The 22,925-nt window shown below is 41.8% G+C and overlaps 1 protein-coding gene across 5 annotated transcripts in view; it reads left to right on the top strand.

Annotated features, from left to right (window-relative positions):
• Positions 1 to 21,862, top strand: part of LOC130430116 (uncharacterized) — a 60,650-nt gene extending 38,788 nt beyond the window's left edge. For 3 of the 5 annotated variants that reach the window (XR_008907728.1, XR_008907731.1, XR_008907730.1), the window contains 4 exons: positions 20,292 to 20,612; positions 20,729 to 20,875; positions 21,053 to 21,141; positions 21,272 to 21,862. Coding sequence is in view for 1 of the 5 variants with exons in the window: in XM_056759090.1 (XP_056615068.1) it covers positions 20,155 to 20,179; positions 20,292 to 20,612; positions 20,729 to 20,875; positions 21,053 to 21,141; positions 21,272 to 21,382 (693 nt within the window). In the remaining 4 variants the exon portion in view is untranslated. Of the gene's footprint in view, positions 1 to 8,291; positions 8,660 to 8,737; positions 8,828 to 17,377; positions 20,180 to 20,291; positions 20,613 to 20,728; positions 20,876 to 21,052; positions 21,142 to 21,271 lie in introns of those variants that run through there. The other 2 variants (XR_008907729.1, XM_056759090.1) reach the window with 2 other exon arrangements.
• Positions 21,863 to 22,925: the final 1,063 nt, after the last annotated feature.

Consider the following 22,925-nt stretch of genomic DNA (forward strand, 5'->3'; position numbering starts at 1 on the left):
CACCTGCGCAAGTTCTCCTGAATGCCCGGCCAGAAAAACTGCGTCGTTAGGCGATTTACAGTTGCGGCTTGTCCTAGGTGCCCCGCCATTGGATTACAATGAGCTGCCTGGAAAAGCATTTCCCGACGGCTTTTTGGTATGACTAACGGGGTTGTATCCTGTTTTGACGAAGTGTCCTGGGTCACTCGATACAATCTGTCTTTTAAAATGGCGAAATACGGATAGGATAACGGCTGCGCAGGGTGGAGAGTTGGCCGTCGATGGTACGGAATTGATCAAACATGTGTTTGAGCGATTCATCCTGAGATTGCTCCATAGGAAAATCATCGCCCTGGGAGAGATTCCTTTTCTCCACAGCTCTCCGCTCCTCTGTGGCAGTCATCCGAGGTCCCGGCTCATCCTCTCCTACCTGTGCGACCGCCCCTCCCCGTCGCCGTTGGTTGCGCCCAGAAACATCCGCACATAATTGCCCCAGTAATACCGAAAACAATGGCCAATTTGTTCCCAAAATTGTTCGTTAACAGCCACCTCTACACTATGCTTTTGACCCCGAAATTGTATGGTCAGCGGCACCAAAGGGTAGTTCACCACGCCCCCGTGCACAAACATCACTTTAACCATGCGGCCGTATCCATTGCCACAAATTGAATCAGGCTTTGATGAATTGAGGTTTGGTTACAGCCTGAATCCATCAAAGCCTGATATGTACTCCCCTCGGGCGTCTCGGAGCTGGTGAGCAAAGGTGAAAGGCTGGCATGTATATGGAGAAAAGCAGGGGTCCTAAAACCGATCCCTGAGGTAATCCATAATTTAGTTGCGTGAGATTTGACAATTTCCCGTTTAAATGGACATATTGATATCTGTCTGTTAAGTAAGATCTGAACCATTGTTGTGCTTGTCCCTGAATACCGGGATAATTGTGTAAATGATCTAATAGTATTTTATGGTTTACAGTATTGAAAGCAGCACTAAGGTCAAGAAGGACTAAGAGTGAGATTTTTCCTTTATCTGATGCAATAAGAAGGTCATTTGTAATTCTAACGAGCGCAGTTTCAGGCTATGATGCGGTCTAAAGCCAAACTGAAACTTTTCGTGTATGTCATGATTTTGTAGGAAAGTACACAACTGAGTGGACACTACTTTTCCTAGTATTTTAGACAAGTACGGGAGATTTAAATTCGGTCTATAGCTTCCAAGTTCATTGCGTCTAAGTTTGGTGACGTCTGCCAGATGTGTGAGTGTATCAGGGAACTGTCATGTTCAAGTCACCTTTCAAACCCATTTTGAACTCTAGCAGATCCTCTTGACCATGTCTGCATACCTAAAAGCAATGAATTGCAGATCTTTCATTGAATAATTAGATATTTGAACATGTACCTAATAAAGTGACAATAAGTTGTATATATTAAAAGAAAACGCCTTGGTTACGTATGTAACCTCAGTTCCCTGATGGAGGGAACGAGACGTTGTGTCGAGAATGACAGATGGGGTTCACCCTTGAGAGCCAATCAACTCTGACTACTATAGAAAAGGCCAATGAAATTTGGCGAATGAAATTTGCATGCCGGGCTCCGCCCCCGGATGTCCGGTATAAAAGGACGCCGGCATGCAGCATTCATTTACCTCCATCAGGGAACTGAGGTTACATACGTAACCAAGACGTTCCCTTTCTGTCAGTCTCTCGACGTTGTCGCAGAGGCCACCTCATACCAGTGGGGAAGAATATGGTGGATATAGGTATGGTCTCGTCCTTGGAGGAGAATGCATGGAATGTGCGGACTGGGTAGTTAACCGCGAGGTGGAGGTCCACCTGGGGAAGCTCATGGGTTACCAGGAGTGGGAACCATTCTCATGAGGATACATCAGACGGTACAGCCCACGGAGGGGGTGTTACAGACGTCCAGTAGCACTAGGTCCGGTTAGAGCTATCTGTGATAGCTCACATGGTATCCCGGCCTAAGGGGGAAGGCTGCTCTGCCCAGCCAGCCCCCCAGGGGGTGCTTGCTTAGTGATGGATGGAATGCCTATTCTTAACCAGTGTCTGGGTAAGAAGGGAGGTTGGTGAGGTACCAGTTTCTTAGCCATGTGTTTGGGTAAAAAGAAAAGGTAGATAGCACACTGACCCAACCTGTTAGAGGGTGGAAAGGTGCTTTCGCAGGCATACGCCCCCCCGGATGCCAGTCCTACATGTCGCCACGCAGGACGTGGGCTGACACCGGGTTTACGCGAAGGTTCTTAACCCTTGCGCAGGTGTTTGGGCGTAGCCCAACCCGCAGCTCTACAGATGTCTGCTAGAGAGGCGCTTCTGCCAGTGCCCAGGAGGTGGCTAAACTCCGTGTGGAGTGAGCCCTCAATGCCAATGGGCATGGGAGATTCTGAGATCGGAATGCCGTCGTAACGGCGTCCACGCCCCAGTGCGCCAGCCTCTGTTTGGAGACAGCCTTCCCCTTCTGCTGTCCTCCAACAGACACGGAGCTGGTCAGAGCTTCAGAGCACTGCGTGCGGTCCAGTACGTCCTGGACACAACACTGATCGGGTTGGGTCTTCCTCCCCTATGGGGAGCGCCTGCAAGTTCACCACTTGGCCCTGGAGGGAGTAGTGGGAACTTCTTGGGCACGCATCCGGGCCTGGGTCTCAAGATAACGTGAGAGTTTCCAGGGCCGAATTTAAGGCAATCCGGGGACACCGAGGATGCTCTGTGGTCCCCTACCCTCTTGAATGAAGTGAGCGCCGTCAGGAGGGCCGTCTTACTCTGTGAGGAAGATCGGAACCTCCGAGGGGCTCTTGGGGGGCACGGAGGCTCCCCAGGACCACTTAGGGTCCCAAGAGGGTATGGAGCGGAGATGAGGCGGATTTCGCCCTCTCGCGCCCCTTAGGAACCTGGTGACCAGGTTGTGTTGCCCTAGAAACTTTCCACCGACTGAGTCGTGATGAATGGCAATAGCGACTACATACACATTCAGTGTGGAGGGGAGATGTTAGTCTCCAGGCTCGTAAGAAGGAAAACACAATCCTGATCGAGCACCTCAGTAGGTCTTTCTCATTGAGAGAGACACCAGGACGAAAAGAAGCGCCGTCTAGAGGCGTGTAACCGCCTAGTAGATGGGGCCCTAGCCTGGGTGATGGTCTCTGCCAGGGGGAGTAGCCATCTCAGGATCTTCTCGTCCCGTCTAGAGACTAGACATGGGTGTTCCAGAGGTCTGATCTGGGATGCCAGAACGTGTCCCTCCCCTGATAGAGTCGCCACTCTTCACGAGGCATAAACTGGCGAGAAAGCACGTCTGCTGTCTAGTTCAGTTTGCCCGGGGTGTGTGTGGCCCGCAGGGAACGGGTCACCTGTTGACTCCACCGGAGGAGGCGTCAAGCAAGTTGTTTTAGCTGCTGTGAATGAACACCACCCTGACGGTCTGTGTACGCTATAGCTGTAGTGCTGTCCATGGACCAACACGTACTTGTCTCGCACCAGAGGCCGTAGCCTGCTCAGTGCAAGTAGCACAGCCCACAACTCTTGGCAATTGATATGCCAGCGCAGGCGGGGGTTCGTCCAACGCCCCGCCTGCGTGCCCGTTACACACTGCACCGCACCCCTGCAGGGAGACACCAGTCGTCACCACGACCTGTCTCATAACCTGCCCAGAGGGACCTGAGTCCGTCAAAAAAGTCATGGAAGACTAGGGGTTATGGTGCGTCGGAAGCAGGGCGTCATCACCATGCGCCTGCTGCCGGTGTGCCACGCTCTCCTCGGAACTCGACTCTGAAACCAGTGTTGGAGCGGTCTCATGTGCATCAACCTGAGGGGTATTAACCCGCGAGGACGCCATGTGTCCCAGGAGCCTCTGAATTATTTCAGGGGGACCACTGTCTGCCAAAAATTTTCATTTCAGACAGTTCAACACTGGTTCCATACCGAGAAAGAGGAAGCTCTGCACTGGGGAGAGCTTGCCCCTCTCTTGGCTGACCTGGAGTCCCAATCGATCTAGGTGCTGGAACACCTGTTCCCTTTGTGTACATAACAGATCTCACAAGTGTGCCAAGATAGGCCAATCGCTGAGATACTTTAGTACCCGCTCGCCTTCCTCCCCTCAGGGAGAAAGGGCGGTTTCCACGACCTTCGTGAAGACCGTGGAGACAGGGACAGACCGAAAGGGAGGACTCTGTACTGATATGCCCGCCTCGGCCGGTGTCGAGGAGGATCGAGACATGAAAGTAAGCGTCCTTCAGGTCGATTGCCACGAACAAATCCTGACACCTGATAGATGTCAGGACGCACCTCTGTGTGAGCACCCTGAACGGCAGCTTGTGAAGGTGCTCTGTTCAAGGTACGCAGACATTCGGGGACAACCCGCCGTCTTTCTTGGTGTCACGGGTAGAGCAACGACACGTACACGAGAAGTGCAATTAGTAGCCCCGGAGGGTATGTTTATTATAATTCTTAGAATTATTTCAGCCAGGTAAGCCGGTTAGCCTGCTTTCCTCGTGGGTACAAGTCAGATATCCGGTCGGGAGGTTCTTGTTTCTTCCGGGTGATCCAGGAAGTGGTTTTGCTCCTCCAGGAAGGTTCTTTACCAGCTCTCTTTAGTCTGAGCCTAAGGGTAGAAGAAATGACAGCGTGGTTAGGCTTCCCTGTCTGGGAGACGTTGCTCACCAGTGAGTCTGTTCCCGTATCTTTTGTAGTGGTCCGTAAACGAGCCGCTGATGAGGAATCCGATAAGCTGCAGGTGCGTTGTTCTGATTTCTCCCATTTCCATGGCGACGCTGATTGCGCCAGGGGTGACTCGTCACACTTGGGAACGGTGAAGTTCAGGTCGTGACCCACTGAACATCTTGGTTTTGAGGGACGAACTTGATGCCTGTTTTGCCAGAAGGGTGGTGACCTCTACCCGAAGTACGGAGGCGTCCCTGCCTCTGACAGAGGGAGATATGATGCCCCGAATCTTGGGAGAGTCTCTGGCGAACTGGATCGAGTAACCAAGACGGACCGCCCTCATTAGCCATCGAGACAGTGTTGGCCGCTCTCAGTAACCATGCATCGGCCGGTGAGCACTTGGCTGGCGGGTTTACGTTCGCAGAGTTCCCCATATCACTAACGCTGCTAACTTGGGTGGTCATCTGGGCCTTAGCCACAGATGTCACAGCCCAGGTAGCAGACGAAATGGTGGCTGGTTCCCGTAAGAAGACAGCCACCCGTGACCGCAACTTCTAAATGACAATGATGTGTCAACGAACACTGCTTCAGCATGCTGAACGCCCAGACGCCTAACGCAGCGATCGTGTCCATCTCCCTCCTTGATGAGGGTGCTGCACCCAAGAGAACAGTGGGACATGCCGCGCTCTAACACCTCCGGAACCGCTGAGACGCCCAGGGGAAGGTCGCTGCAGGTAGGGACGATCCGCTGCAACACGTCGTAGATCCGGCAATGTAGAAGAAGAATCATTGAATTCGTTCTGTTCGTAGACATGAGCGAAGGCTCTCAAGAACAAAAGGTAAATGAATGCTGCATGCCGGCTTCATTGTATACCGGACATCCGGGGGCGGAGCCCGGCATGCAAATTTCATTCGCCAAATTTCATTGGCCTTTTCTATAGTAGTCAGAGTTGATTGGTTCTCAAGGGCGAACCCCATCTGTCGTTCTCGACACAACGTCGAGAGACCGACAGAAAGGGAACCAGAGTTATGTGTGCCAAAAGAACAGCAGCTCCACTTCAAAAAAAGGGAAACATTTAGGTTTAGCGTTCCTGGCATGATATCAACTCCACCTGCCATTTAGTTATTACTAAATATAAGTAAAGTCCAGGAGCGAGTTTCCTCAGATTCACATTGAAAACAATAGAATATGAACAACCCTAGTACTCAAGGGACAGATATTTTCCAAAAGATGAGCATGCATCATGAAAACTTATAACAATGATAATAGTATTAGAAACAGTAAATCTCAGCATTTGCATGCAGATAAAATCAGGACATCTGTAAGGATTAGTAGGACACCAGATCAATAATGTTACAATTTAGAACCAGCTATATAGAGACCAATTAAATTGTTCACCTGTCTGTTTATGTCCTGATGGATCTCTCTGGGGTTTGATGTAATTGTTTTGCTGTACAGCTTTCATTCAAAGTATGAGTGAAATCTGCTTAAACCACTGTTAAACTTCAGGTTCCTTTCGAACACTAAGTTTCTTTCTGTGTTTTGGATTACACTTAAAATCAAATCAGAAATAGGTTGGATGTTGTAAGAGAATTCTTCTGCAGATCTGGGAGCACAAGAACTAGACACTAAGGCATCCAGCTTTTGAACTCATTTATTTCAGGGAAGACAAATCCTTATATACTGCACAATATGACACCTGTTATACCAAATAAGGTATAGAAAACAGCATGTCAGACAAAGAATGTTTAGCTTTAAATAAATCCTCTTCCTCCACATTTAGCCAGCTGTCCGCTCAGCTAGTAGCTATCCACTCTGTGAGCCTTAAAACCACACATAGGCTACACTTACTCATTCATTTATGTGGGCTTATTTATCTATGGGAAAAATAAAATCTAACAACCACTAAAGCTAGTCCCACACCATTGTGAAAAGAGCACACCCTGAAACTGCACACACTACTATTTCATCTTTCTGAGAAACACACAATTATTTTTTGCTGTTGTGAAATTTGTCAATTCACTTCAAACCTTATAATCAATCAATAAATACATGTAAGCAGAAATAAACATTTGATTTAAACTACAATCTAAATTAGAAGAAAAGGTAAATAAAATCAATTAGATCGTCAATAAAAAAATAATTTGAATATATTTAGTTTAGTCTATATTTCAACTGTAGTCAAAAAACATATTTGAGCTATAGAATGAATTCTCAAAAAGCAATCCAGTGATAGAAATTGCCCCATGTTAAGATAAAAACGCTGCCACCCCCAAAAAATGAAATTTCCGTCACCATTCTTCTAACCTTCATATTACTTTTATTCTGTATGGTTGTGCTACAAAAAAGAAGACTTAATGGATAGGCTATACGATTGACTCAATTGCAAAACATTTTTTAACTCTTCATAAAGTTCTTGCATGCCATAAACAACAACATTTAAAAAAAAAACATTACGGAAACATTATCTAAAGTACATCCTGCTCACATGCTAAAACAGTTAGCAAACACGGTGGAGGAAAACAAGAACAGAACTAAAATAGAACAGAAAAAAACACTTCCCACAGGGGGCAGAAAATTAACTATCCAACAGTGACACAACGTCTGCAACATGGCAAGGGTAGTAAAGGTCAAGGCAACAAACTGCCTAACTGCAATCTCCAGGAAAAAGTACACAGTGAAGACCTCAGCACCATATTCGGTCACTCTGCATTAGCCCTCATCAGGTTGCTTGTCTGGATGTAGGGCCCTAAAACTGCTAGTCATCTGTCAACAAAGCAGACTTCATCCCAGCCTTCTCCAGTTAGTCTAATCTCAATGTTCTGGAATTGACTGAAACATGGATCTGTAAAGAGAACACTGATACTCCATCAGCCCTCTCCAACAACGTCACCCACAAGCCTCGTTTTTCTGGGCGAGGAGGGGGAACAGGTTTGCTTGTTTCCAACACCTGGAAGTTCAATCCTCTGTCTTTTCCTTACAGCAACACCTCATTTGAATACCGTGCAATCACCATGTAATCTTATGTCAACCGTATGTAACCAATCAAATGACGACTTTGAACATACTGAAGTGTTTCCAGAAAAGTTTGCCTTATGCATCAGACGTTCAGCCAACGGTCCGTGGGTGTGACGTCTGCCGAGACTACCTCCACCCCAACCCCGGCCTTCGTATGAGACATGAAACCGAAGTCCTGACTCTCTGTGGTTATTAAAGATCCCATAGCACTTCTTGTAAAGAGTAGGGGTGTAACCCAGGTGTCCAGTCCAGATTCCTTCCACTGGCTTTTGCCAATTATGGCCTCCTAATAATCCCCATCCTCTCAATTGGCTATATCTCTTATCCTCTCCACCTATAGCTGGTGTGTGGCGAGATCACTGGCGCCGTTGTACTGTTGGTGGTTGAGGAGAGACCCCCCTCATATGATTGTAAATGTCTCTGGGTGTACAGCAATACACAAAAAAGCGCTATATAAATGCTTTATTTATTCATTCAATCCCTCTCTCCCACCTGCTTTTCGTCAATGGTATCTTCCTCCCTTTCCACCACAACCCTTTACTCATCTCTCAACGTTGAGGAAAATGATGATAAGCTCTGTACAACCTTAACATCCTGTCTTGACAGTGTCTGCCCTCTTACCTCTAGGCCTGCACGTGCTCTTGACACCCTTTTGGCTTCTGAGACTCTTCGGGACCAACGGACCAAGCTAAGGGCTGTGAATGGGAAGTGCCTTTGCCAACTTCTTCACTGACAAAGTGGGGACCATCAGCAGGCAATTCTCTGCTCAACGCATCCCTGATCTCTCTCTTACACCTTGCTATCCTCAACTCCCTTCTTTCTCTCACCTCTCGGAGACCGAGATCCTTTCCAGCCAGTCTACTACATGTCCCTTCTACCCGATCCCTTCCCGCCTCCAACAGGCTACCTCTCCGTCTCTACTGCCTCAACTCACACAGATTATAAACCCCTCCATCACCACTGGTACTGCCCCCACCTCATTTAAACAAGCCCTGGTAAGCCACTCAGTAAGACCCTCACTAAGAACACTCAGCAAATACAGACCAATCTCACTCCTACCTTTCCTATACAAGGTCCTGGAAAGGGTAGTATTCAACCAACTCTCTGCCTATCTCTCACAGCACGACGTTTGAGGACGGGGTGATGTATGTGCTCTCCTACTCGTAAGTCGATTTGGTAAAAGCATCTCCCAAATTAATAAATGTAATTGAAAATGCATAAAAAATTGCAAAATGACGGCATTTTATGTTACATTTACAGATTTCAGTTATTGGACAAAGTCTTTTTTTATGTAGGAATGTCAATCCGATAGTAGAGTTGTCACGTTGTCACGATAAAACTTATCTACAGATAGTGTGGTGTATTAAAGGAACATTTGAGCTGCTAAGACTCCTGGTAAAATGCAGCCCAAACAACAACGTGCAATGGCCAATTTTTTATTAATGAACATTCTTAACCCTAAAAAAACTGAAAGTAAAATAAGTTCTACCAACCTTTGTGTATTCTACAATAGCAGCAGGATGACTTCGAAGGTGTTTAATGAGGTTGCTGTTGTTTCCACCTTTGGTCTGAAATCTCTGGAGACATTGACGGCAGATTGGTTTTCCGTCGTCGATTGGTTTTCAAACTAATACCATATAAAGTAATCTTCACAGGATTTCGCACTCATAAAGGGCACAGCAGAAAGGTTACGCAGCACTCCAAAACACATTTATGCAGACATTTATGAACAAAATGCAGGTGTTTATATGTAACTGGCATGCGCACAACATTAGTTACGGTACTACCGTACTGACGATGTTACCATTTTGAAAACACTGTCATCGGCAGTATTTTAAACTTAAGCATAGCAATCCTACCATGGCACCGACCTGTGCACTGTGCAACCATATCAGAAAGTGTTGTTGCTTTATTTACTAGATTATAAGATTCGTAGTATTCACACAATATCTGTTGTCTTGTTCTTTAATGTCTCAGTTACTGCCACATCTTTATTAATAAAATTATAATATGGGAAGTATTAACACTGCCTAAATTATTACATTATTTATAGTCTCTCTCTCAGTAAAAAGGTAGATAAGTTTGTGTAGGTTAGTTTGTGTGAAGGTGTATTCTTTTTTTACTCCACTGTTGTATGTCTGTATTTATCTAGCACTGTGGTCCTGTGAGCCACTACGTTTTGTTCCACTGTATGTCTCTACGTGTAGCGGAATAACAATAAAGCTGAACTTGTTTTCAGTAAAGCAAGTCGAATATGAAAACTATAAAAGGTTAGTATGACAGATGTCATGGATGATGCTGCATCCGCATAATTTGAATTATTTATGAGATGGAAGAGTGCTATGCGACACACCAAGGGTTTATAAAAGTTTTGCAAATGTACGATATGAATAAAAAGTACTAATAAACAGGTGTTTAATCAGTACCCTCACTTGAAAAGAGTAGAGGCTTGGACTCAGACACCATTCGTTATGACACGTATTGGCAAGCTGTACCAGAGCAGCAAATGTTCATGATCATAGTAAAAGTATCACTTAAATTCTTTACAAAATACCAGGCCGTCATGATTTATCAATATTCCGACTGTAAATAAATGCTGGAATTAAACTGAAATTAAGGTGACAGTAACCTTCCTCGGTCTCACCAAGTAGTAAGAGGCACCTTCAAAACACTGCTTCCTGATGCTTCAAAAGCAACACATCTTTTCCCTCGATTCAGTGTTTCAGAGCGTATATTCAACTGCATGTACATCAGATTGGCTAAATCACGTGATTTTGGCAAACTATGGGAACCATGGTAAACCACGATGGATCAACACTAGGGGGTGCTGATCTCAAAGGCAACCCGTCACATGAAATCCCGCCCAATTTATAATAAAACAAAAAAGATGTTGTGTCTAAGAAGTGAGTACACCCCTCAAATTTTTGTAAATATTTTATTTTATCTTTTCTTGTGACAATACTGAAGAAATGACACTGCTACAATGTAAAGTATTGAGTGTACAGCTTGTATAACAGTGTAAATTTGCTGTCCACTCAAAACACAACCATTAATGTCTAAACCGTTGGGAACAGAAGTGAGTACACCCTTAAGTGAAAATGTCCACAACTTAGAACAAAATATAAACTAATTTGTCTAGCCCTTACTCCTTTCCTTCCTTGCATTTCCCTCAGTTACAATACAGTCATTTGATCATTCATTGAAACTGAAAAATTAGCTGCTTATCTTTAAAAGTGTATCTTGAAACAGCACATTAAAACCTTGTGTTGAAATTAACCGCTGAGGACACCTTTGTGGACTTGCACATTGAGCTTTAACCAATAATTGGTTCAGCACAGAAATTGCGGACCTTATCGCCAAGTTGTCTATTTCAGTTCTGTTTCTATGCTTTTCTTAGTAGCAACAATCATGCTTAGGTGAAATGCATGAGAGGAAAATTATACATTTTGTTCAGGAAATGTAGTGCAGTAAAAGTATGCAGAATTATAAAGACTCAAGTAAAGCACAGATACTCCCAAAGAAATGATGTACTTAAGTATTTTTACTTCCTTACATTACATTACAACACTTACACACGCAATTAAGATCTCCATTCTGCCCTAAATAAACATTAACATTGGAAAAAAAAACATCACAAGTAAAAATTTATTTAAACATTCATTTGCATGATATGTTGCAAAGCAGGTTATTTAGATTGCTATTTTGACTGCAAGTCAAATCTTCTCTGTCAGTTGGGTATACCAACATGGCGGCCCGAACACTTCGGGTACCTTCACCTCCTGCCGTTGGTTAAGTGTTCTATGCACAATCCAGTCATTTATATGGATCACTGCATAACACTCATCATACCCAAAACAGTTTTAAAAGTGCAAATATAGCCAAATATTTATACAATTCCTGTGCAGAAAAAAAAATATTTTTAATTGAAATTTAACAGTTGACCTATGGTATTGTGATAAGGCCTCTAATACAATTTTATTTTCCATATAGGCACTTTAAAATTTGCATCACAGGTCTATAGATGATGTGTCATTCTAAGAGAAACTGATTACATTTATCAAGGGCTGTTGGTTACAAATCACTGCAGCTTAGAAATGAAATATTAGAAAAGTTCCGGCTTGATATACTTTTTGGATATTTGTTATGATAACTTGAAATGTAATGCAACAACAATATTTACATTTTTACTGTGACTTAAACACGGACAGTTTTTTTGCAGCATAAACAAGCAGTAACACCAAACAGCAGAAGACAAATTGTTATAGCACTAATTATTGCAGCTATATGGGTTCGTTTTTTTTCTTCTTCAGCAATTGCCAATGGTGATTCGTCTGTAAAAAAAAAAGTCTAAATTAAAAACTACACTTCTATTATAAAGACTAGGGATGTAACAATATCAAATATCACTGTATGATAATACATTGGTATAAAGTACATGGTACACATTTTTTTTTGCAATATTTTAAATGACAAGTGATGACTTGAATTGTGCCATAAGCATCCTCATTTCGTTATCCTTTAATCATAGCCGTTGCTTATAGGTATGAGTTACAGTATGAGGTGGGTCAAATGACCTAAAATCCCTTGTATAAAATAAAACAATTGCACCAGATGAACCTTGACGAAGGCAACATCTATTTTTTTTCTAACATTCTCTAAGTTAGGCCCTGAAGACCTAAAGTTTCATACAGTCCTGTGACCACGATAATGTTGAGACAATTTTGCTACTCAAATTGTTACATAAAAGACTCTTTTATAAACTGTTTTTAGTACTACATAGTAATGTTGAAGCATGACTAGCTAATGCAGTCAACAACATTTGTCGTTTTCAGATGACAGATTAAGGTTTGGGTTTTTCTGCTGAAGCAGATAGAACAGTGTTTTCACATGATTCTCTAGTGTTCTTTGTGATTTTCATCCTTTTTATAAAAACTCCACAGGATAATTCATTTTTACAAACCTCTGTCTTCGATGTTGAGATGTATGTTCTCATGATAATATGCTGGAGTAATGAAGCAGGTGTACACGCCTGCATCAGTTTTTCTGAGATCGTTAATTTTGATGGTGTAGTTTCCAATTTTATAGTCTTCAGGACAAAATTCAACTCTGCTGTTGTTCTTTTTACCCTGCAAACTACTCCCTGTATTGAATTCACACACTTCTATACTATCATTGTGTCTCCAAAAAACTGAGTTTACTTGGTTAATTCCGTTTCTGTAAAAACATGGTAAGATAGCAAAATCTCCGATGAATTCTGTAACAGTGACCTCCAGAGAAACTGAAAATAACATTAAAATGGCATTAATACACAGTTTGGATTTTTATTAAATGGCATGAACCTTTAAAATTATTTGTTTGTAAGTTACTTACCCTTGTTTGTCAACAGGACAGTTGTAATGAGGATAAGGCAACTGCAAAAAAGAAAACAAAAAATATTTTCAGAAAAAAGACAGGCAGATAAGGTAGTAAAGTTGAACATGCTGCCAATATCTAACAAAGATTTAGAGATATATGGCTCTAAGTAAAAATCATGGGTCATACACAAATATGCAGTCTAGAAAGAATAGAAAATATGGAGAATTTCTGAACATAAACAATGTGAACCAGAAGTTGTGATCGACTTGGTGTGATCTATTTTCGAATAACGGGGTACAACGAAAATAGAGGGCGTGGTCAGTTTTATCCACTACAAATTGATTGGATCTAGAAAAGTAGGCATTGTATTTTCAAATGGAACTAGCAGCAGACTGACAGTTGAAGAGAAGGAGGCAATAGATATTCTGCATAAACCGTCTAACTGACCACATCAGAGGACTGCCACTCCTGACGGGATGATTACAAATAAAAAAAAGTTATTCAACATACAAAAATGGTAACGTTTGATTTTATGTTGACCTAAATTAAATGCTGCAGATACTAAAGAAATCTTTCCAGGAAGAGCTAATGTTATTTTTGCCAGGGAGAGTGTGACCAGATGCCTATTATTATAGTAAAAAAACAAATTCTAATTTTATGTGTGACGTAATATACTCTTACAAGCACGCACATCGCAAGCACATCCACATTTAGATTTAACACACTTACATTTTTGTTGATCAACCTTCTCTCACAAATGGCCAAACAGTGATGTCCATTGAGCATTATTTATAATATATGAGCTTAGATACCCTTCAAGGTTAAACTTGATTGAAATTTCCTCTTTTATATTGTCCTGAGATCACGTTCTTTTCTAATATGTATTTTGTTGGCTTTTCATATATGAATGCTAATGCTTACACGATTAAATAAAGTTTCTTGCGGAGTCTGGCCTAACTACCAGTTTCGTTTCGTTTCATTCTTCAATGCTTATGTCGGAGCTTTCATAGAATTTATAGTCGCCGCCTTGTAATTGCGAGTTCCACGAATACATTAATAATTTTAAAAAAGTAAAAACTCGCGTGTACATTTGACATGACAGCATTACAACATAAGTCGCAGCAAATGTTCCTTTTTTTTTTTTAAAGCCTGCCACATACTTTAGCAGGGGCCATGCTAACCTAACCATCGCAAGCTGATAATACTGACACTACTGTTTCCTCGGTTTGAAACATTTAACTTAAAGTTCTTTATACCATACCTTAGAGTCATTGTGCACAAACATTCAAATATTTAATATAAAACAATCCAATATAAAACACAAACGAAAGTGACTTTCGAATAACGTTAAAACAAGCCAAAAACATCCGCTACACGACTTCCGCCAACATACACTGTTTGATTCAACAGTAGCTAGATGGGAACTTCGATTCATTCTGCGAGTCGGTTCTTTTGAACGATGTCATTTTATCTTATCAAAACTAGCTTTCGCCACCTACTGGAATGGAGTGTGCAGCACTCAATCTCCCCTAGTATGGGACACGTCCTGTCCAGAATTTCAGGTGCATCCTCAGGATATCCCGTTCGTCGACCACTTAGGCTACGTCTTCGAGGTTCTCACATTTCAGTTAAAAGAAAAAAACATTATGAAAGTAACGTTTATTTCTCTTAAGATTTATAATCATAGAAGTTGTATTATCATCTTGATATATAATAGTTACTTTTCTGAAATAATAAACCTCGATGAGATATGCGATAGACAAATTGACTTCCGGAGGATGAAGGCAAAATCTTTGCCAAGATGTGTTCAGGAAAATCAGCTCCCATAGGATACTGATCTGGAAGTTGGCCATTTTAGTCTCATTCGTAAAATCATTCCAGTGCCTGAAATGTTTGTTCATAAAAAATCTGCTTTCACGGAATGGAAGAGTGAGTATGACCTGGAGTGCCAGTCTCCAGACGAGCAAGTGTGCAAACTGGACTCATGGTTCTTTCACTTGGGCCAACATGCTGCCGATTCCAAGGAAGCGAGTCCCATTCTTACCTCCATTTCAAAATTGTGAAGGTGTAGGCTATGCCTCAGTTAGCTCGCATCTACGATGGAACATTTCTATCATGTAAGATTACAATGTTTACTTCACTTTAGAAAATGCACATGCACTCATAACCTTCAGTTAAAATCTGGAAATACACTTCAGGCCTGTTTTAACACTCCCAGTCAATTTGCATTTAAAATCACAAGCCATGTGCACTATTCATGCTTATTTAAAATTCCATTTTACATAGAAATGAGTCAGAATACGGAAGTATGGACGAACACAACTTCCAGTTAACAAGAACTTTTAGTGGATACCATTATGAGGATGATTCACTTCTTGCTGCTTTGCACATCGGCAAAGACTTGATCAGAGGGAGGGTTAGCACTCCCAAAACACTCTCATTACAGATACCTTAATTTAGTCTCAATTTTAGTGCCTGATTCGAAACTCGTCCAGAAAAGGAAGATTGCAATCTGTGCACCAATATTGGCAAACCATAATGGCTTACATTTGGTTCCTGAGGCACTTTAGCTTACAAGTTAGTCTTACAAGTTAGGCCTATTCATCTAATTGTTTTCCTCATAGGTGGTCATGACTTCTTTAAATCCGTTATATAAAAAGGTCTTATACTGATTGGTCCTAAATAATTGCTACTTGACATGCTGTTCCCTTTCTGTCGGTCTCTCGACGTTGTGTCGAGAACGACAGATGGGGTTCGCCCTTGAGAACCAATCAACTCTGACTACTATAGAAAAGGCCAATGAAATTTGGCGAATTAAATTTGCATGTCGGGCTCCGCCCCCGGATATCGGTATAAAACGAAGCCGGCGTGCAGCATTCATTTACCTTTTGTTCTTCAGAGCCTTCGCTCATGACTACGAACAGAACGAATTTAACGAATTCTTCTTCTTCTACATTGCCGGATCTACGACGTGTAGCAGCGGATCGTCCCTACCTGCAGCGACCTTCCCCTGGGCGTCTCGGCAGTTCCGAGGTGTGTGAGATTTTATCTAAAAGTCCTTTTCAGGACTGACTGAGCATTTTCCAGCGTGGCTGTTCTCTATGGTGCGGCAGGGGATTGAAACGATCGCTGCATTAGGTGTGTGGGCGTCCAGCACACTGAAGCAGCGTTCGTTGATCTGCGCGCACTGGGGGCAGATTGTCATTTAGAAGTTGCGGTCACGGGTGGCTGTCTTCCTACGGGAACCAGCCACCATTTCGTCTGCTACTCTGCTTCTCACGCACACACATCGGGAACGATGTCTGACGTAGATGAGATGTCGCTCGCAGCATCGGAGGGAGACTGACATCCGACTCTGACGAATCCGAGCTCCACCCCCAGTGGTCGAGTTAGGAGGAAGCAGAAATGATGTCATTCATGCTAACCCGGGTTTCCGGAGGTGCATGAGGAGCTGTGTAAAACTTGGAGCGCTTCACTCACGGACCGCTCCAGTAAAAACCAGCTCCACCTCCCTTACTTCCCTCGATTGTGGGGCAGCCAAGGGCTGCCTCTTCTCTCTTCGCCATGGCCTGCAGGTCCGCCAGGCCAGGCGTTGAGAGAGCCCCACGAGGGTAAGGCCGACCTGGGTATAATGCAGGATCTCTGGATTACCCTTGGGGTAATGCACATGAGACCGCTTCAACGCTGGCTACAGAGTTGAGTTCCCTTGGAGGTTTACGATCTTCCTCACCTGAGTAAGACGGCCCTCCTGTTTGAATCTCCCATGCCCATTTGCAGTGAGGGCTCACTCCACGGAGTTTAGCCACCTCCTGGCCACTGGGAGAAGCGCCTCTCTAGCAGACATCTGTAGAGCTGCGGGTTGGGCTACGCCCAAACACCTTCGCAAGGGTAAACAACCTTCGCGTAAACCTGGTGTCAGCCCACGTCCTGCGTGGCGACATGTAGGACTGGCATCCGCAGGGGGCGTATGCCTGCGAAAGCACCTTCCCACCCTCCAAGAGGTTGGGTCAGTGTGTGCTATCTACCCTTTTCTTCTTACCCAAACACATGGCTAAGAAAATTGGTACCTCACCAACCTTCCTTCTTACCCAGACACTGGTTAAGAACAGGCATTCCATCCATCACTAAGCAAGCACCCCCACTCAGGCTCTTCAGAACAAGAGGTTAATGAATGCTGCACGCCGGCTTCCTTTTATACCGGATATCCGGGGGCGGAGCCCGGCATGCAAATTTCATTCGCCAAATTTCATTGGCCTTTTCTGTAGTAGTCAGAGTTGATTGGTTCTCAAGGGCGAACACCATCTGTCGTTCTCGAAATAACGTCTCGTTCCCTCCATCAGGGAACTGAGGTTACATACGTAACCAAGACGTTAGGACAGTCCCTGTGCTGCTAGCCATGATTGCTGGCTTTGCCTTCAATGGCTTTGACTGCCACCACAAAAATAAAAACTATATAAATTAAAGTGGCCATAACTCAGACCCTTTCTGCATATTTCATGTTAATCTTGAGTACTTACAGAATAGAATGGTACCCTTCAAATATCAGTAGTTGTATCAGTTTGATCTCATTTTAAAAGACAGATACAGCTGTAGGATTCTTTCTGAAAACATAAGACGCGTGCGGGGGGAGGGATAGTTGGACCTAAATTATGTGCGCACCAATTGCTAACAAAACACAGATATCAGTTACACTTACCGCGCGTGTGGTTCAGGTCCAGTATCTTTTAGCGCTGGGACAACGCCATATATCAGTTCCCTAAATCCAGTGTTATATCCATCGTTTATATAACATCCAGTGCAGGCGCCACGGGGAGGAACATGCCCCCCCAGAGGGATATTCAAAATGAGCTCATTGGTTTACTCAGCTCTGTAGTGACTGAGACCATCGTGAAAGTGGGAAACTCCTATTACACTTTAAAATTGAATTGCACCCGTGACCCAAGAGGCTGCGAAAATATTTCAATTGTCATTCGATTTGTAAAAGAGAACAAGTCCTGCGAAGTGGTGGAGCGCCTGTTAACCATTGCCACAACTGAAATGGATGATGCCTAGATGCTGACAGATGCCCGTTCCCGTGCCCAGGAACAACCCCTGGGGGGCCCGCAGAAAGGATCACATTTGGGAGGGCCACAGACAGGAACAGACACCAGAGGGCCCGTCCCCAGGAACATCCCCTGGGGTGCCCGCAGACAGGAAAATACACTTGAGGCTCACAGACAGGAACAGCCATCAGAGGGACCCGCAGACAGGTTGACAGGTCTTCAACGGAATACAATTCATTGACATAGGAGAAAACATAACCCAAAATCCCTTGAGGGGGAAAACAAGAACAATAAACTTGACCAAAAAAAACTTGACTTAAACTTAACTTAAAGACAGACCAGGTGCAAAAGGAAAAGACAGGGATGAAAACTAACGATCCAGGAAAGCAAACAAAAAGGGTATTAAATCAATGAGGAACAAAAGTGGCAAGTTAAGGTTATGAACTGAGAATGGGATTATGAATAAGGAAACAAGTGGGCGGGGCTAAGATGCAGGACGGGAGAGCACAAGGCACAATCAATGTCAATGTGCCTTTCCAAAAGAAATGGGGCTGTCATGATCCCGTCGGCCAGGGCTGGGTTTCCCACTAATGATGGATCTTAGCATTTAACATAGCAGTGCTTTAAGTGCTACTTAAAAGTCACTATCCATTTGTCAGGTGCTGAAACGTCACATTACATTTAGTCATTTGGCAGACACTTTTATCCAAAGCGACTTACAGTGCACTTATTACAGGGACAATCCCCCTGGAGCAACATGGAGTAAAGTGTCTTGCTCAAGGACACACTGGTGGTGGCTGCTGGGATCGAACCAGCAACCTTTTTATTTACCAGTTCAAATAAGTTCAGTGGTTTAACCCACTAGACCACCATCTCCGCTTATTATTACAATGGCTAGTTTTTGTAGCACTCTTGTTTTCGAAATGTTCAGGTTAATTACTTTCACCGGATGGGCATTGGCAGGTGAATATTGTTTAATGTTGTTCAACATATTTTTTGTGCGACTTGTAATACTTTTATATGTGTAGATAGGACTTATTAACAGTAATTGTACAATGTATTTAGCACGTTTTAGGGAAAATAAAAAAGTTAAAAGGCTTTATGTGTTTACCACATTTTATTATAATTTTGGGTGGTGTCAAGGTGGCAATTTCAAGTTAATTTTTTTTAAAGCATACTGTATGTATAATCTAGCTTTCTAGCTATAAACAAAATGTCTATTGTACACATACATTACCAGCACTTTTTTAATAATAAGTACAAAGTGTGTTCATTAGAATATGAAACTTTCAGTTAGAGAACGATGAAGTGAAGAGCTAATAAATCCAATTCCTAAGCAAATCAGGCATTCAGTTTCTTTATGTATTGTCTTCAGCAGTTGTTGAAAAAACAATAGGCAGTGTGTGAAATATAAGGTTTGTAACAGCCTGAAAATCTTTAATCACATGGTTCCTCTAAATAATTAGAGGATAGTTCACAATAGTCTCAAAGAAGAAATCATGGCTGGACAACAGCAACATTAGAAAGACAAAGACACTGACAACCACCAAGCATTTAGACCATTTCCCTTTCAAACACAACATTTTTACTTTAATACCACAATCCAGCAACATCCATGCATCTTTTGTTAGAACTAACACCATGCCTCTACTATATATTTTTTTATTCTTTATTTTTATTAATGTATGTTCAGTCTTTTTTTTATGACCTTACTTAAATACCTAAATAACTTTATAATTTGACAGCACCTTACAAAAATTTGTAGTAAATATAGCCTAACTTTATGCTATATTTGTTGTGTATGGTGAATGCACTGGGTTTGAAACAGATTGTAATACTCTTAGTTAATAATTTGTACAAGCTTTCATCTGAAAAGGATGATTTAAAAGAATTATATAACAAACATACATCATTTTATTGAAATAACTCAAATTAAATGTCGCAACTTGATTAAAATGATGATGGTCATAGGATGTTGAAAGTGTAAAATGGCATGCACAGTGTGGTCAGAGCAAACTTGACTTCCTCTGCCTGATGTGGGTAAGAGTATAAGAAACAGCAGCTTGCTCGCTTGTGTTTATTAAGACAACAACATGAGAATCACACAGCTTCAAATCTGTATGTTTATTTACATGAAAATTATTTGCTTTGCCTTGTCAGTTTGTTTATAAATTTATTTTGTCTTTCATTGTGAAATCTCAATTATTATGGCTTTGTTTTTGTCTCATAGATTTCTTCATATGGTGTCAAGCTGCAGAGGCTTTAGATCAACTAACTGATTTGGGACAAAATGTGACTATAAACTGTGATCTGGATGAAGGAGACATTTACTGGTTATTACTGAAAGTACCAGATCCTCCTGTGATGATATTACGCACTTTATCAACAACATATTTTCTCTTCGACACAACTCTGAGACAGAAATATTCAGTACAATCTAAAAATCATCTGTTTATAAATAACATCACTGTTAATGAATTAGGAGTTTATTACTGTATGAAGACAGATACACCTCCAAAATTCAGCAGTGGCATCAGACTGCAGATAAATGGTAAGTGTTCATGTTGTAATACTTTTTTATTCATAGTCTATTAGACACAAACACATCTTTCATTTGCTGTAATGAAGTAGAGTAAGTCTGAAATTGATTAAAGCTATTATTTGCAGAGCCAACAGAAAGTCCAAATGAAGAGATCAGGTATAAATATCAGAATCATACAGAAGTGAAATATATTCAACAGAATCAAAAACTGTGTACAAATCTTACCATCATACTTGGTGTCCTGGTTGGTGTTTTGTTGATTGTGGTTATAGGTGAGTTATTTATTTTCAAAACAGTTTCAATAAATATTAACATTGTGCTATTTGTAGCATTATTAAGTCAGTACTTGTTAATGCATTAATATTTCAAGTTTCCTAATTCTTTTACGAAATGAACAACCATAGTGTTCAGCCCTGCTTAATATGTTCTTATTGTGTTTAATTCTTCAGGGCTATTAAAGGTTTTTGTTGTTAGAACTAAAAGATTGGGAGAATGTTCACAACAGAATCAAGTCCATGAAGACCCAAACCAACTACAGGTACATCATTTGTTAATAAATTGCTTGATCATTCTTGCAGATCTAAATATCTTGAATATTTTAGAATTGTTGTGTTATAAAAGAGCTGAACTGACAATGCTTTCACATACATCCCCATTTGCTCTTTCAGTATGCAGAAGTGGATTTTTTAAAAGTGCGTAAAAAGTCACGGCCCAGTAAAGCCGACAGCACCTATGCTGCTCTAAATCTGCCAAAACTGCGAACACAACAGTATGAGTAACCAAACATATATCTCACAACATACAACTGTTTGTTTTTATTATTTTGAGACATTCTTACAAAATTTAGAACTTCATGCAACAACCAGCCAATAGGCCTATGTAAAATACTCAGAATCATGAGTTGTACCCTTAACGCTGACATAAATTAATGCAAAACAAGTTACCAGTTGTTGAGTATTCTGAAGTACTTTAAAACCCTAATTTCAAATAACAGTATATGTTAAGAACCACTTTGAAAGGCCTGCTCATTTCACTTCCTCCTAGAATATCTTGTCTAATAAACATATAATTAGATATGACTGCTTGAAACAAGTTCTGACTGTTTATGTATATCTTTTATTATTTTCCAAGCTATGCATGTAGTTTGACACAAGTTAAGTGAAATGACGCTTTGTCGAATGTCTGCTTTAGTCAATGAGATGCAGCCATTGCTTATCCAGTGTGGTTTGGTTAAATAAAGTGTTTTCACAAACTTAAAATGTGAAGTGCTAAACTGAATGTATTTTTTGTCATTTAAAGTTTTTTTTTAATTACCACGGTCCCTGTGCATCGGTTATAAAAATGGTTTATGACAGTTGTGCCCTAATGGTTGGAGAGTCGTTCTCGTCACCCCGAATTGCTTCCTGGGCGCTGCAGTGATAGCTGCCAACTGCTCTGAGTGTTGGTGTGTTCACGGCTTGCTGTGCGTGTGTTCACTACTCTCTGGATGAGGTCACATTTCGAGTATGGGTCACCATATCTGACAAATACTTCACTTTCACTTTATCTTCTAATTTATAAGAAAATGTATGTATATCAATGAAATTGAATATGAGTTTAATTTCCTCTCTTTGATGTGACTGAAATGTTCTCACAAAACAAAGTTAAAGGTTTGAAGTAGTTTCCATATGAAAATGCAATAAACTGGTAGACATAAAAAAATTACATCAGCCACTGTGCAAGTTCACACTTTTTAAACTAGATATTCAGTTGAAAGTTTTATTTTTTGTCTCAGCTGCACAGTTTAGTATTACATTTTAAGAGACCGTTTACTGTAAGCTGTTGCCCGGATTGCATAAATAATATTACCAGATATTATCAGACATTAAAGCAAATTATTTTGTTTCATAACAGACTTTCTGTTTAATATAAGCATGTCACTACAGTTATCAAGAGTAGCTTTTAGGAAATGTAACTGGAAAAAACAAGTCATTTTCATATACACTATTTTTTTATTTTAATACTTGATATATTGATATCTAAAATTTAAAAAGTTATGACAAGATAGAAGGAAAAAGAAAATAGAGTTGCATATAACAGTGTATGCCAGTGTATCCATGTTTTTTTATCTTAAAAACCATAAAATAATTCCACGGGTTTGGTCACTTGGTAACCGTTGACTTAAATAGAGTCTCAACTTTGACTATACTAGAGGTTTAACCTTGAACCGAGTGCAGTGTGTTTCTCATACCTGTAAACATTTGTCTAAACCTCAGATGGAAAAAGGGTGGCATTGCAGTTTGCTCTTTGCAGTGATGCTCTGTGTGTTTGTGCACATGTGCC

This window comes from Triplophysa dalaica, chromosome 10 (assembly GCF_015846415.1).
Source record: "Triplophysa dalaica isolate WHDGS20190420 chromosome 10, ASM1584641v1, whole genome shotgun sequence".
Lineage (NCBI taxonomy): Eukaryota > Metazoa > Chordata > Actinopteri > Cypriniformes > Nemacheilidae > Triplophysa > Triplophysa dalaica.